At 37.6% G+C, this 14,604-nt stretch overlaps 3 protein-coding genes across 3 annotated transcripts; 2 read left to right on the plus strand and 1 right to left on the minus strand.

Annotated features, from left to right (window-relative positions):
- The first annotated feature begins 589 nt into the window (after window positions 1-589).
- On the plus strand, window positions 590-4,798 carry LOC122051252. The gene is made up of 3 exons (XM_042612267.1): window positions 590-873; window positions 4,059-4,283; window positions 4,366-4,798. The coding sequence occupies exons 1-3, from the start codon at window positions 649-651 to the stop codon at window positions 4,594-4,596; spliced, it is 681 nt and encodes a 226-aa protein (XP_042468201.1). The 5' UTR covers window positions 590-648; the 3' UTR covers window positions 4,597-4,798.
- Window positions 4,799-5,253: 455 nt separating this feature from the next.
- On the plus strand, window positions 5,254-8,503 carry LOC122051253 (multiple myeloma tumor-associated protein 2 homolog). The gene is made up of 4 exons (XM_042612268.1): window positions 5,254-5,403; window positions 6,470-6,559; window positions 7,372-7,639; window positions 7,863-8,503. Exons 1-4 carry the CDS (start codon window positions 5,361-5,363, stop codon window positions 8,170-8,172), a joined length of 711 nt encoding a protein of 236 aa, XP_042468202.1. The 5' UTR covers window positions 5,254-5,360; the 3' UTR covers window positions 8,173-8,503.
- Window positions 8,504-9,335: 832 nt separating this feature from the next.
- LOC122051254 (NAC domain-containing protein 21/22-like) lies at window positions 9,336-11,904 on the minus strand. The gene is made up of 3 exons (XM_042612270.1): window positions 11,640-11,904; window positions 9,820-10,091; window positions 9,336-9,752 (listed from the first exon to the last, which is right to left on the minus strand). The coding sequence occupies exons 1-3, from the start codon at window positions 11,809-11,811 to the stop codon at window positions 9,351-9,353; spliced, it is 846 nt and encodes a 281-aa protein (XP_042468204.1). The 5' UTR covers window positions 11,812-11,904; the 3' UTR covers window positions 9,336-9,350.
- Window positions 11,905-14,604: the final 2,700 nt, after the last annotated feature.

A 14,604-nucleotide genomic window follows, 5' to 3' on the forward strand; every position in this document is an offset into this window, starting at 1 on the left:
GCGTTAACACCTTTTTGGACGAAACACAATTTGAATTAAGTTAGAATTCCATACAAGTCCTAGTTGGACTTTAAATTTGAATTAAGTTATTTTAAATTTGATAAACTGACGAACCTTTAATTTGATAATTTTCTGGTGATAAAATGGGACAGGGATCTTTGGTCCAGATCTTTCGATCATCCTTGATCCCCTATTTATTTATTGATTGGATGAACTGAATTCAATTTGTTAAATAGATAAAATCTAGTTCATCCAATTAATGAATAGACAGGACCTCTTTTGTTCCAAAATTTTCTGGACCAAAGAATCTTACCTCGATAAAATGACATTACTAATATAATTTTATTTTTTTAAAAAATTTAACTCTAAAAAATTATTAAACATTAAAAAAAAAATTAAAGAATCATGAATTGTGTTCACAGTTCATTAGTAAATACTCAATTTTAAATGCTTCTTTTTAATTTGAGGGATATTTTGATAAATTAAATTTATAATATGTTATTTCTGAAGGGGTAAAAGAGGAAAATCACTATAATAGTTAAAAAAACAAGAGTTAATAAAAATATAGTATGTTAGCACAAATGTGGTTAGATTCCGAGGGTTCTTCCACGCTTTATCCCGTGGATCTTGAGAGGCGGCGTCGCGGCGATGTCGCAGGTGCTCCGCATCGCGTCACCGCTGAACAATTCCGCCGCCGGTTGCTCTTCTGCGAAGCGTTTGCCTCCGCTGCAGCCGTCGTCGTCGTTTCTTCCTCCTCTTTACGGCGCAGTCGATGCGATATGCGGAAGCCCTAACCATCGTTGGGCGTTGCTTCAGAGGCAATTGAGATGTCAGGGTCGTCACTACTGCCTCTTCTCGGACAACCGGAAGCAGGTTCCTCTTAATCTCTCTTAAAAGTTCCTTTTTTCTGAGGGAAAAGGAAGCATATCAAGTATCAAGAGTGTTTTACAGACGTTAAAGCAAGTGTAGGTGTTGCAATTAGTACGATGATTTTTATCACTGGATGCTTAATAATATGAGAGGGCAGTTATGTGTTTGGGGCCACCCATAGCTCCTCTTCTTAGAGAAATAAAGGTTTTCCCACTATCGACATTATGCCATGAGTGGATTAAGCACCTTCTTATACAGATATAGCTTATAGAGAGCCAAAATATGAATTTGTGATCAATGTTGCTACAGGTGCCATGAAAAACAGATGGAACCACACTTGAGAGCGATGAATTAGAGGGATGAGGTAGGTGAACAATGATGCGAGATAGGTACAAATTTTATGAGGAGAATGTGTTGCTACTAGTTATGGGACTTTGCTGTTTGCTCCATATAATTGCGTGTTTGTTGTTCAGTGTTGTAGCTTTCTCTTTATTATAATTCATAGAAGTAAAAAAAGAAGAAAAATAATCCTTGTATTTTTATAAAATTTAGAACCTAGTATTGTGGATGCAATTTATTCATGAAACTAGATATGTTTTTGATTCGGAAAGTGGCATTCCTTGCAGTCTGTTTCATTTATTGACAATTTTGTCCTTGAGTGTTATCTAGGTAGATTTTAGTTTCTCACTCCACCAAAATTCCTACAATATGATTCCCAATTATATGTTTAACAATTTTCCCTTTTTTTTTATTGACTGCTAAAGAACTAAAAGTGTATTCACCACAAATAATCTGAAGAAACAAAAAAATAGTTACTACTGGACATGAAAGAATCAAGAAGAATCAGATACAATTAGATAAAAGAAAAGGGCAGTCCGGTGCACGAAGCTCCCGCCATGCGGGGTCCTGAGGAAGGATCCATTATACGCAGCCTTACCCTTACCCTTCTTTTTGCAAGAGGCTCTTGGATGTTGGTGCAATATCCCTTGGGTCCAGGTTGACCAGGTTGACTAGGCTTGAGTTGGCTCAAGTCTGAGTCTTGATATTTGAATTTCGATGTTTGATAATATGTGAAAATTGCAAGTGCAATCGTCCGATTGGGGAGATTGCTAGTGCAATTCCCCTCTGGTCAGGCTTTGACCAGTTTGGTGTGAAGAAGAGTTGAGTAGGTCAAGGCTGATCGGATACTTGACTGAAAAGTCCTGGTGAAGCCAGGCAGATGTGAAAACCCTAGTGAGTGAAGCTAGGTGAAAGTCATGGTGAGTGAAGCCAGGCAGATGGGAAGCCCTAGTGAGTGAAGCTAGGCAGATGGAAAGTCCTGGTGAGTGAAACCAGGCAGAAGGGAAACCCTAGTGAGTGAAGCTAGGGAGATGGAAAGTCCTGATAAGTGAAGTCAGACACGTGAAAATTCAGGTGAGTCAAGGTTGATCGGACATTTAGTGTTGGAAAGTCCAATTAGGTCAAAGGATTAATCGGATACTTGGCACGAGGAAATTCAGATGGGTCAAGGGTGATCGGACATCTGGTGTAAGTTCAAGTGGGTCAAAGGGAGGATCGAACACTTGGCACGAGACGAAAAGTCCAAGTGGGTTAAAGGGATTGACCGGACACTTGGTGAAGGAGTCCTCGTAGGTTGAGGTTGATCTGATGCTAGGCATGAGGTTCCAACAGATCACGGTTGATCGGATGTTGGGTTTGGGAACCTTGGACTTAATTTAGGCAAGTCAAAGGTGGGTCAATTGATCAATCGATCGATTGAACCGTAGTCCAATGGATCAGTTGATCGATTGGATGTGTGCCGCGAAGAAGGTTTGGCCCAATCAATCGGGCGATCGATTGGGAGAAAATGTTGTGAGCACAGAACCTCTCCCAATCGATTAACCAATCGATTGGGCATCTCCAATCAATCGGTCGATCGATTGGGGATTGGATTTCTCGCGCGCAGACGCGAAAAAGGATAAATCGATTGGTCGATCGATTCAGCCATTTCCAAAGAGCACAGAGGCGCTCTGAATCGATCGACCGATCGATTCAAAGCCTCCCTAATCGATTGAGAGTCATTCAATCGATTGGGATCCGACCGTTGCGCAGGTTTAAAGCTGTTGCGAGCGATTTCTTCGACATGGCTTCGAGTGTTTCTCCTCCGATCTTCAGGATCTGTTCTCCACTGAGCTCACCGACACACACCAGATCTTGGAGGCTTAGAGTGGAGTGTTGCTGTATTTCCAAGCAAGTCAAGAGGTGTATTCAAGCAAGAAGAAAAGCAAGTTAGGGTTTCTACCGTGTAAATCTTGTAAGATTTGATATTGTATTAGCTTGTATTTTGTTCTTCTTGTATATCTTTGTGTGTGGGCTTGTACAAGCTTCTCTGCCTTTGGTAGTTACTGTAAAGAAATGTTTTCATAGTGGATGAGTGAGTGAGGGTCGGATCCTTAAATTAGTCATCTCTTCTTGAGGTGGATACCAAGTAAATCCTAGTGTTAGCGTTGTGAGTGTGTTTTTTGTTATCTATTCCGTTGCGCATCATCGAAGAAGCACATCAACGAGCGTGCGAAGAGCTATTCACCCCCCTAGCATATTTCAACCCTAACACTGGAAACAACCTCTTGCAAAAAGCAGGATAAAGCTGAGTACAATGGATTCTTTCCGAGACTCCGCATGGCGGGAGCTTCGTGCACCGGGCTGACCCTTTTTTTTTTATCTAATTGTATCCGATTCTTCTTGATTCTTTCATGTCCAGTAGTACGTATTTTTTATTTTTTCAGATTATTTGCGGTGAATACACTTTTAGTTCTTTAGCAGTAAATAAAAAAGAAAATTGTTAAACATATAGTTGGGAATCATATTGTAGGAATTTTGGTGGAGTGACTACATCTGATCATTGTTTACTGTCTTGGATTAGACATCAGAGACAATGTGTTCTATTTTGGATGAGAAATTAATTGTTCTGATGTGGAAAAGGAGAATATCAACAGTATAGTGATTAAACACTATGATAGATTGTTGAAATTCTCAAAAACTCTCTTTTTCGTTGATACCAACATTGTACTTGTGGTTTAGCTTATGACAAATATCAAAATTAGCATTGGCATTGAAGACTCTTCTTTGTTGGCCGTCATAAATATTTCTGGCAGTTTGTTGTGCCTTGCTGCAGTTTCACACAGTTTGTGTCCTTTTTGGGGATGCAGGAGCAAGCTAGAAAGGCACTGGAAAATGCTCTCGGGGAAAAGAAGACGACATTCGAAAAATGGAGCAAAGAGGTTGAGAAGAAGCAGGAAATGTCTGGCGGAGGCGCATCAGGTCGTGGAGGCTGGTTCAGTGGCGGTGGAGGATGGTTTGGTTGGTTTGCCGACGAAAATTTCTGGTATGAGACACAACAAGCTATTCTGACCATTGTTGGCATTGTTTCCTTGGTAAGTACCCCAAGTATCTTTCATTTTGTTCATTTACTTTCCACCCTCCATATGCTAACACTTACATTTTTTGTCTCCACAGTATCTCCTGGTGGCAAAAGGCAACATAATATTTGCAGTCATCTTCAACTCCTTACTATTCGTGCTGCGAGGTGTTCGAAACTGGCTTGCTGCCTTGTCATCTGGCTTGCCAAATAGAAACTTCACTCTCGGATCAAACTCCATGCCTATACCGAATCGAAACACAAATGAAATGCATCAGACCCAACTATCTGCAAAGGAAAGGGTAATTAAGAAATGGGCAACCGATTAGAACTTACTCTCCTGTGGTGCTGTGTTCAGTGGTATTTTAATAGCCACTTCTAAAATTAACTTTTATAAATTGCAAAGCACTTCCAAATGTTTGTTCTACAAATTTTAGGGTTGAATGGGTTGCCTTACTCAAATGTAAACTTTTGCTACTCTTATGTGGATTTAATGTTCATGCTACCAATGGGTGTGCGATTTAATGTTCATGCTACGGCGTTGCTCTATGTTTTTTTAATCTTTATGGTTTGATGAGCGGGGTTCTCTTGTCCGCTTTTAGCAGACTAGACTCTGGTACACTGCACTGATTGGAAAGATTTAATGATTTTCACCTGTCAAACAGGTGAGGATCATTGAATTCCTCAAATCACTACTCTTGTTCAGGGATAGACCAAGATAGATGAGATGAGAGGATTCCGTCTGTGGTTTGATATAATCAATTTTGTAGCAATAGTAAACATCTTCCCCTTTTTCCTACTCTTATGTGAATTCTGGGTTCGAGTTAATTTGAAATCGGTTCGGATTTTTCGTGGTTTAATTAATCACAAGCGATTTGAACCCTGAACGGCTGAACCGGTTCGCACGAGAATCGTTTGTTCCGCTCTTCGGTTTTCGGGTATGGTTCATGTTCGCGGAGCCGACCCGTTAGGCGCTGGCCATATATACGGATACCCAATCCCCGTATTGTTATCGCACTTTCGTCGCAACTTCGTCCCCTTTCGCAGCCGCTGAAATCACATTTGGGATCGGATCTAAGCGGAGGAGGAAGCGATGTATCATCCTTCTAGAGGAGGTGTTCGAGGCGGTCGAGATCGTAAGCTTCTTCTCTTTTGTCCTTCCCGTTTTATGGTTCTATTTCTCTGTGTCGGTTTAGATCCTTGTGTCAGAAATCTTCTTTAAGTTTTACGCGGATCGTAGGGTATAGAGTGATCTATGTAGACCCCGCTTTTCTGATCGTTTGCTTACTTTAGATGTGTGGATTTTATTTATTTATTTGAGTTCATAACCAACATCACAGTTTATAATTGAGTCTGGCGTCGATCTTCATAATGGTAATTCGCTTATGAAAACCTAATTTTTTATTATGAAAAGTTTATTTCTTTAATCTGGTGGTTTTTACTGCAAGGATCCGTGACGTGTTTGAGGACTAAGGTTTGTTTCTTGTGAGTAAGGTAGCAATAATCTGGTCTAAAACCTTTAGGCGTGAGGCTAGAACACCTAGTATCATGCAGTAAGTTGTTATGGGATTGTTTCTATCAGATTTAGCACATCGTATGCTAAGTCTATGGCGACAAATAGATTTTTGTGGTCATATTCGGCAACAATCAATTTCATGCGTTTATCATGCTGAGACATAACAATAATTATGCTTTCTTACCATGCAGCCACAGTGTTTTAAACGCAAGAAATGTATGAGTTATTGACTGTATAATGACAAATTCTAAATTCAATGGATGTTTAAAAATTCTCACCAAGAAATCTTTGCATAGCTTAGGCATGGGGAGCATTTCTTGTGTTGCCCACTTAAAATTATGTGTTTCAGAATCCTGGCAGCTTTACCTGTCAAGTATAAATATCCTTGGGAAGTTAAACCTGTAGATAGACGTGGATGTCACTCTGTATTTCCTCTTATCTTGAACGTCTGTTATGTTTAAATCAATTTAATGTTAATCTTACTGAACAAATGCGTTATTTGGGGATAGCACGACGCAGTGCAGTTTATTTGGTCATTTGTTCCGTCAAATTGCAAAATATCAGATTGTTTTTAATATTATCGGCTTTAATGGTTTGTCCTAGGAGGTATTATTATATCTTGAATATTTTATTTCACATCTCAAAAGTTGTTGGGACTCACAGTATCTTCTTGTTGTTTTTTTAAGAATTCAATTGGGATGATGTGAAGGTTGATAAGCATCGAGAGAATTATCTTGGTCACAGCGTTAAAGCTCCTGTTGGCCGATGGCAGAAAGGTACTGTTCCTAGTCTTTAATTTTATGCTTTAACTGTGTATAGTCAGTGCAATCTATTTTATGCTTATTGATAATATTCGGCACATTTGATATGAAATTGCTGGGTGAATCATATCCATCCTACATGAACCTTCGATGATTCATATCCATTAATTACGGCAGTAAATCACACTTTTCACCATATTTCTTTTCTACTCCTGCCATATGTTGTCATGAAAGCATTATTTTCTTGGTTTATCATCTATGCTAGTGTGTATATCTTGTAGCAGGAATTCTTCTACTATATCCACCTTCAATTTCATGAATCTTTACTTTCTATGCATCTTCTGCACTCGGGTAGAACTTGTGTCATTGCTATCATTTAAACTAGTTATGCATCTAGGTTCTGTCACACGGAGAATTGAATTCTTTTCCATGATTGCCTTGCTTCTTAGCAATTGAATCATTTTAGCTGAATTTTAGTTTTTATGAACATTCATCATCATATGCACCTAAATATTGGTTCAATTGGTATATTCTTATATTTTAGGCTTAAAACAAAATTTTAGTTCATTAACATTTTGTGCTGTGCCAAATGCTGGAAAACTCTAGTGAACATTATATGAAAAAATATTTTCTGCAAAACAAATAAACCTTTAGTAGTCTTATTTTTTTCAAGTTATTTTTTAACAGATAATTCTGACTTGTGTACTATTAGATTTTTAACATTCTAGATTTTTCTTTTCTTTCTGGTTGCAATCTTTTACGGCCAAACTAGAAATGGTAGGTTGTTTGGAAATTATATAAATACTTCTATTTTACCTTGCCTTCAGGGAAAGATCTATCCTGGTATGCTCGGGACAAGAAATCTGCCAGCTCAGAGATGGATTCCGTTAAAGAAGAAATCAGAAGGATCAAAGAAGAGGAAGAGCAGGCTATGCGAGAAGCGCTTGGCTTGGCTCCTAAGCGAGCTGGTCGGCCTCAAGGCAATCGGTTGGATAAGCATGAGTATGCAGAGCTTGTAAAGAGAGGATCTACTGCTGAGGATCTGGGTGCTCAGCATGCTGAAGCAATTGTAATACAAGGGCTTGGCGTGTATAAGTAAGCTCACTATCTCGATGAATTTGATCTCTTTATCGCTCATTCAATTCTTGTATAACATATTTTTTGCTGCCTTGTTAAGTGAATGATTATGCATATACTTTTTTTCTGCCTTTTTGATTGACTATGGTTATGCATATTAATGATTTCATTGTTCTATAATTTTGAGATTGTTAAATCGCAAGGCTTGTTTGCACTAAAACTTGAGGTTTGTGTGCTGCAGGGCACCTCGTAATCAACCTGAGCTGAGCACTCTTCCAGAAACAATGAACATGGCTCCTAGTAAGAATGAGCAAACTCCAATTAGCCAAAGTGATGAAGATCTTTCAGTTGACAAAAGCAAAAAAAGGCACCGGGAAGAAAAAAGTGAAAGGAGACACGACAGGAGTAGAGATAAACGGAGAGGCGAAGAGAGAGGAGATGAGGAAAGAAAACATAGGAAGCACCATGAGAAGAAACAAATGCGTGATTCGGACCACAAGAGAGAGCACCATAACAGAAACAAGGAGAAGAGAAGGCATGATTCTGATTGATCCGTATGGGTTCTAATGCCCAGAGAAGGTATGATTCTGATGGATGTGGGTTGTGCCAGTGATCATGAAATCTGTATTCTCGTTTTCATGTACTATTGCTCTAGGAAAACTAAGCTTGTTTGAAAGAGGTTAACGCTTAACCTCAAAATACGTGTTGATTATGTCGGCGTGTCATTTGGGTTTCTCGCGTTTCTCTCACTCCGTGGACTTGCATTTTGACTGATACCATCGATCTTTGTCTTCGGCCAACACTTGATTCCTTCAGTGTAATTAAAGTTGGGACTTGTAATGGTTTGATCTTTGAATTTCTCTGCTACGACTTTGTCATCAAGTTGTCGGAGTCTAGGATGATATTCACTTCTAGCAATTCCTGTTTTTTTCTGAACGGTAAAACAGGTATAAGCTCTCCTGCCTGCTTTATTTTCCTCTTTTGAAGTGAGTCACGGCTCAATTCTAAGATTGCCCAAGTGTCAAATTTTGCTTATTTCTTCCAATGCTGCCCCAAAGGTTTGTGCACTATCGGAGGATGGCTCATTTGTCGTATGAAGGCATCTGCGAGAATGATAAAACCAATCTGGAAGCTCGTATAGGCAAGGGGATCTGCCTCTAAATGCAAAATCAGTTGAGGCTACCATTTGCTTGCTTTACTGAAGCAATTGAGCTTGATCCATTCAATGTGTGTGCCTCCACACATTATTGTGTCATTTACTAGGATGAAGGTCATCTATTGGAGGCTGTTGAGGTTATCATTACAGCTGTGTGTGTGTGTTTTTTTTTTCAAATTATTTTGCTGATATATATATATATATATATATATATATATATATATATATATAATATATAGAGGAGAATTTTGAATTTTTTTATCATTGTACTTTTACTAAATTTCATTAATTGTTCATATTTTCATAATTTAGATGTTTGGGCTTTGCTTGACTAATTCGGGAGGTAGATGGCTTTTTTTCCCTTGGTTTGTCTTTCAGATAAATTCGGAACACAGCTTAAAATATTTGTCTAGATAATTAACTTGAATCCCACACCATATCTACCAAACACAAACACTTCTCTCCAAACCACAATTTTGTTTCACAATGCCATGGAAACATCTAAACCTCACCAAATCATTGGGAATTCATTAGATCATCTACCTTTTGCTTAAGAAGCTACCAACAGCTAACTCAAAAAGCATTCCACATGAACGGGAACAACCCGTTCTGAGTAATGTAGTCGCTTGTGAGAACCTCTCCCTCTCCTCCCTCTCCCTCTGGACTGCTCTCCCTCTTGCTGAAGTGGCTCAACACCGAGCGCATGCCCGTGACCTCGGCTGAAGTCTTAATTCTGAGTTGGAGGCTTCTCTCGACATCAGAAATTGGTGCTGAAGGAGTGCTAAGGCTGGAGAAGCAGGTCACTTGCTGGTGTCCTTGCGATGCCACCGGAGCTTGTTCATCGGTGATGTTGTAGACCTCCACGAGGGGAGGGAGAGATGAGATGGCTATGTTGTCGTCGTCATTGCCGGCTTCCATGCTTGGCTTGGAGCTGACCCTCTTCTTGTGGAATACTCTGCACAGCACTCTATCTTCCTGTTGAATTGAAAATTGGAAGTTACGATAAGAGCAGCAGTCACAGTTGCCCTCAAAAGTTAGTTACCTTGATGGTCAGTTTTTGGGGATTAAGAGACCCGGCCATTCTGAATTCATGCATCACCCATTCTGTTTCCTTTCCTTTTGGCGCCCTTCCTCGATAGAATACTAATGTCTTTCTCATGCCGACAAGTCTCCCTTGATGGCTCACTAGTCGATCTTTCCCTGTCGCCTTCCAATACCCGGTTTGAGTTGCCCGGTTAACTCGTTGCCCCGTTGCATACTTCCGATCGCGGAGGCTGAAGAAGTACCATTCCTTTCCGCCCACACATGCCATTTCTATATCCAACAAAGGATGGATTGTTTCTCTTAGTAGAAAAAATGACTTAATTTTCCTTTTTTGTTTCTCGCTAGACTTATTTATATTTTGTCACAAAACCTATCGTCAGAGACCGATCTAAGATAGGTCTGTCCTGGGCTCTAGTCCGGTCTAAAAAATTTTACAAAGGTATTTTATAGTTCACAATTTGGTACCAAATAGAATTGATGAGATAGGGCTGTTTTGGACTTAGTCCGGTTAAAAAAACTTATATAGACATTTTATAGCTTACAACTTAGTTAGCACCAAGGAAAATTGATGTGTACCTTCTTTCTTTTTTCTCTTTGTTCATTATATTTGGTGCTTAGTCCACCTCTTTCACACCCAAATCCCAATCATCTCTAATTCTTGGATCTGTCCTTGCCTATCGTAATAAGTGTTGAAGCTAAATCGGTCGTGCTAGTTATAACTCGAGTTAGTCCTACCGTATGCCTAGTAGGGGTCAAACATCACTAGGCTTGTCGTATGGACATCCATAACCTCAACTAAGAAATTGAATACCATAAAATCTTAAAAAGTAATTTTGAAAATGAAAAATAATAATAATAATTAAAGATTTGTAGATGTTTTTGTTTAAAAAAATATATCTAAAACTACTTTAATAACATTTTAAAATTTTAAAAATAAGTATAAAAAAATAAACTTTACTCTATTATGACCCTTAAGACATGGTCCAAGAGACTCGAGTCAACCATGGGCCTATGAGTCTTGTGCTAAACAGGTCTATGTTGTGGCCTATGTCGTATGGTGACATGTCTAATTCAAATATATATATATATATATATATATATATATATAATTCTATACCCTAAATTTATATAATATATCCCGTGATCCTCTAAAATTATTAATTTTGAACATTATAAACCAAAGGGAAGTGTGAATCATAGAAGAAAAATTTTGTTTACTCAAACCTATTATAATCTAATTCCTTAATTCTAAAATTTTGAACCATAAATATATATAATATATTATAAAAAAACAAAAAATATAATCTGCTTGAATCCAGACGCCTGGATTCAACTTCGAGCGCTTGGATTAAATCCAAGCACCTAGGGTCTGTAGGGTCGTGCGATGGTGAGTCCCCAGCAGAGCATTTTCGTGTGTATATATATAATCAACATGTGAAATTTATTAAACTTTAATGTAATGACTATTAAACCATGTTCTAAATCATGCTTTCAGTTGATTTTTTTTTTAAAAAAAAATCCTTATCAACAACAAGAGAATTGACTTTTTCTTTTTTTATTTAATATTATTATCTAAAAAAATAGTGCATATGGATTTGGCAGATCAAGAACATCAATCTATTAATAAATTTATACTCCAATTATATTATATTATATTAATTAAATTAATTCTTCAATGTCACCTCTGAAAACTTTCGTAGGATTATAGGCATTTTTTCTTCCCTTTTTGTAGGATTATTAGTTTCTTCAAAGCTTCAGTTTTCTTTAGATAAAAATCATCCATGATATTTGGTACAAGAGAATTAGAATAGTTGCTACCCGGAAGATCCCATGGCTCGCACTTGTTGAGGTCGACTTCGATCATCAAGGAGCATAGCCGACCGCCACCGAATACCTTGTCGACAAGGTAGTCGCAAACAAGCTCCTCGTCGCTAGGGTGAAACCGAAACCCCGGCGGAAGCCTTGCCTCCACCATGCTCAGGAAGCTCATCTTCTTGGGGCCTTTGGCTTGAGAGAGAGTTGAAGAAAGGGAAGAAAACCACTGAGGTGAGTTGGGTTTGGATCAATCCATGCAAAGTTCTTCTTTATAGAATTCTTCTTTTATCATATCTTTGGCTTTTGTACATAATACTTAATAATTAATGAGGAGTAGGATATAATAAATAATTGAGTCTAACTAACATTATTTATTGAAACTAGTACTAGTAAACTCCTTAAATTGCTAATTTAAACTACTATCAACACAATTAGTTGAGTACTTAAGGATGTCGTAATTTGTCATCTTAAATTGCTCGGTGACCGAACAATTCTAAGGTGAATTTAGTTAAGATGAAACCTTTAATCCATATTGTAGGAGAATGATAACGAGTTAATTTCGAGTACGAAACATTAGCGCGTACATGATTTATATATCGATATCATAGCTAACACAGATCTAAGGCACATTTCTATAGCTAATAAGCCTATTTGTTGAGTAAGCCAAAGTTTTGTTCAAATGAGAAAATCGATCCATTTAATTTTGTTAAATTGCATAAATTCAAAATATTTAGACTCAAACTATAATAATAAACCATCCACTTGTGCATTGATTTCTCTATTAACTCAATTTTTGTGGGTATTTGTCTTAATAACTAATTATAGTTTGTAATAAAAAAATATAGATTTTATGATCGTATCCAGCAATCATATCTATCCATCACGAGGTGCAACATTGGCTTTCGCAATCGTTTTAGAAGTTTGTGGTATAAAATATTAATTAAAATTAATTATATTAATATTGTGTGATTGGACTCGACTTTATATAGAAACTATGATAGAGCCATATATGCACAACAAAATGGGGGTTAAAATAGAGGAAAATAACACATGTAATGTCTTCAAATTGCGAGGTTTACTTCGTGCTAGGCCCCTCACTGAAGAGGTCATTCGGCTAGTTGAATGACTCTCATGATTTACTCCTTTTCAATGTACTTGGAGTTGGAAATATGAATGGAAATAAAAAGGTGGATGGAGAGAACTCCATTGTATATGAGTACTTTAGTCTCACGTTGGAAGTTTAAAATAGAGTTGTTAGTTTATATTGTATCACAAGCATTATATTGTGAATAAATACATGAGAGACTTTTTCTCATATGTGGGTCGGGAGGGGTGCAAATCTAAGGTGACGTTTGGTTCTCTCCTAGGAATCGGAATGAGAATGAGTATCATAGTATTGTGGAATGAGAATGGATATGAGCTTGGATATCATTCCTAAAAATAATATTTGGTTAGTTGAATATTTTCAATCAGAATGAACTTAAATTTCCTTTTTTACCCTTAGAGGAAAATAAGAGAAAAAATTAGATGGAAGATAAAGTGAGAGAAACATATGATGAGAGAGAAAGTGTGATGGGAGAAAATAAAGAGAGAGAAAGTGTGATGAGAGAAAATAAGGAGATAGAGCGTGATAGGAGAGATTGAGAAGAGAAAAAGTATGATGAGAGAGAAAGTGTGTTGAGAGAGAAAGAGTGATGGAGAAAAATGAAGAGAGAGAAAGTGTGATGAGAGAAAATGAGAGATTGAGAAGAGAAAGTATGATGAGAAAATGTGATGAGAGAGAAAGTGTGATAGGAAAAATGAAGAGAGAGAAAATATAATGAGAGAAAATGAGGAGAGAGAGTATGATAGAAGAGAATGAAGAGAGAGAAAGTGTAATGAGAGAAAATATGGAGAGAGAATATGTTAAGTGAAATTGAGAAGAGAGAAAGTATGATTAAAAAATGAGAAGAGAATGAAGAGAGAAAATAATGAGAGAAAGAGTGTGTGATGAGAGAGAATACAGAGAAAAAATGGTAGAGAATGCGTGATGAGAGAGAATGAGGAGAGAGTGTAATGGGAGAAAATGAAGAGAGAGAAAGTGTGATGAGATAAAATATGGAGAGAGAGTATGGTAAGAGAGATTGAAGAGAGAGAAAATATGATAAAAAAATGAGTGAAATGTGGGATGTTGTAGAATAAGGGTATTCTAGAATGAACAAATGTGATGCTAGAATGAGGAGAGAGAAAGTATGATGAGAGAAGACAAGGAGAAAGAGTGAAATGAAAAAAATTGAACAAATATACTAAGGGTATTTTCGTCCAAAACTTAATTTTTATTCTCATTCTATCAAAACCCAAGGGAGGGGGTGAGTTTCATTCATACCCAAATTTTTGGGTTTCATTCCAAAATTTTGATTCCATTCCCATCAATCAAACACAAGGTTTGGGAATGAATTCATTCCCTCACTCCCAAACCTCTAAACCAAATGCCACCTAAGTTCCAAATTGTACTAAACCATGTTCACTCGTATGCGAGTATAACTTACGTGTGTCGAATGTTAGACCGATCAGGGCAAGATTTGCCTATGCGAAAAATTTTCTCTGTTGTGCATTTTACACAGTAGAATTTTCATGATAGCGGTTAGAAATAGAAGCTCATCATAATCTCAAAACACTGTAGGAGGAGGATGAATTTGTTTTAAGGAAACTATATCAAACATAGACCTTAAACAACTCGGCGTCTTTCTCCTTTCTTGGCATCTCATGTCTTGGCCTCGATCTCGAGCATTTCGACCTCGACACTAGGGTGAATCAACAATTCAGCCAACTTGGAATTGGCTATACAAGACAACTCAGCAATCATCCAAGCAACTCAACCCTCCTTGCTTAGCGGTCTGAGATTATATGCTCGAGCCATTTAATAGATAAGTTGAAGTTGGATTTCGATTTCAATTTAATAACTATCCCTGTAATATTTGATAAACAA

Source organism: Zingiber officinale, chromosome 3A, assembly GCF_018446385.1.
Source record: "Zingiber officinale cultivar Zhangliang chromosome 3A, Zo_v1.1, whole genome shotgun sequence".
NCBI classification, from domain to species: domain Eukaryota; kingdom Viridiplantae; phylum Streptophyta; class Magnoliopsida; order Zingiberales; family Zingiberaceae; genus Zingiber; species Zingiber officinale.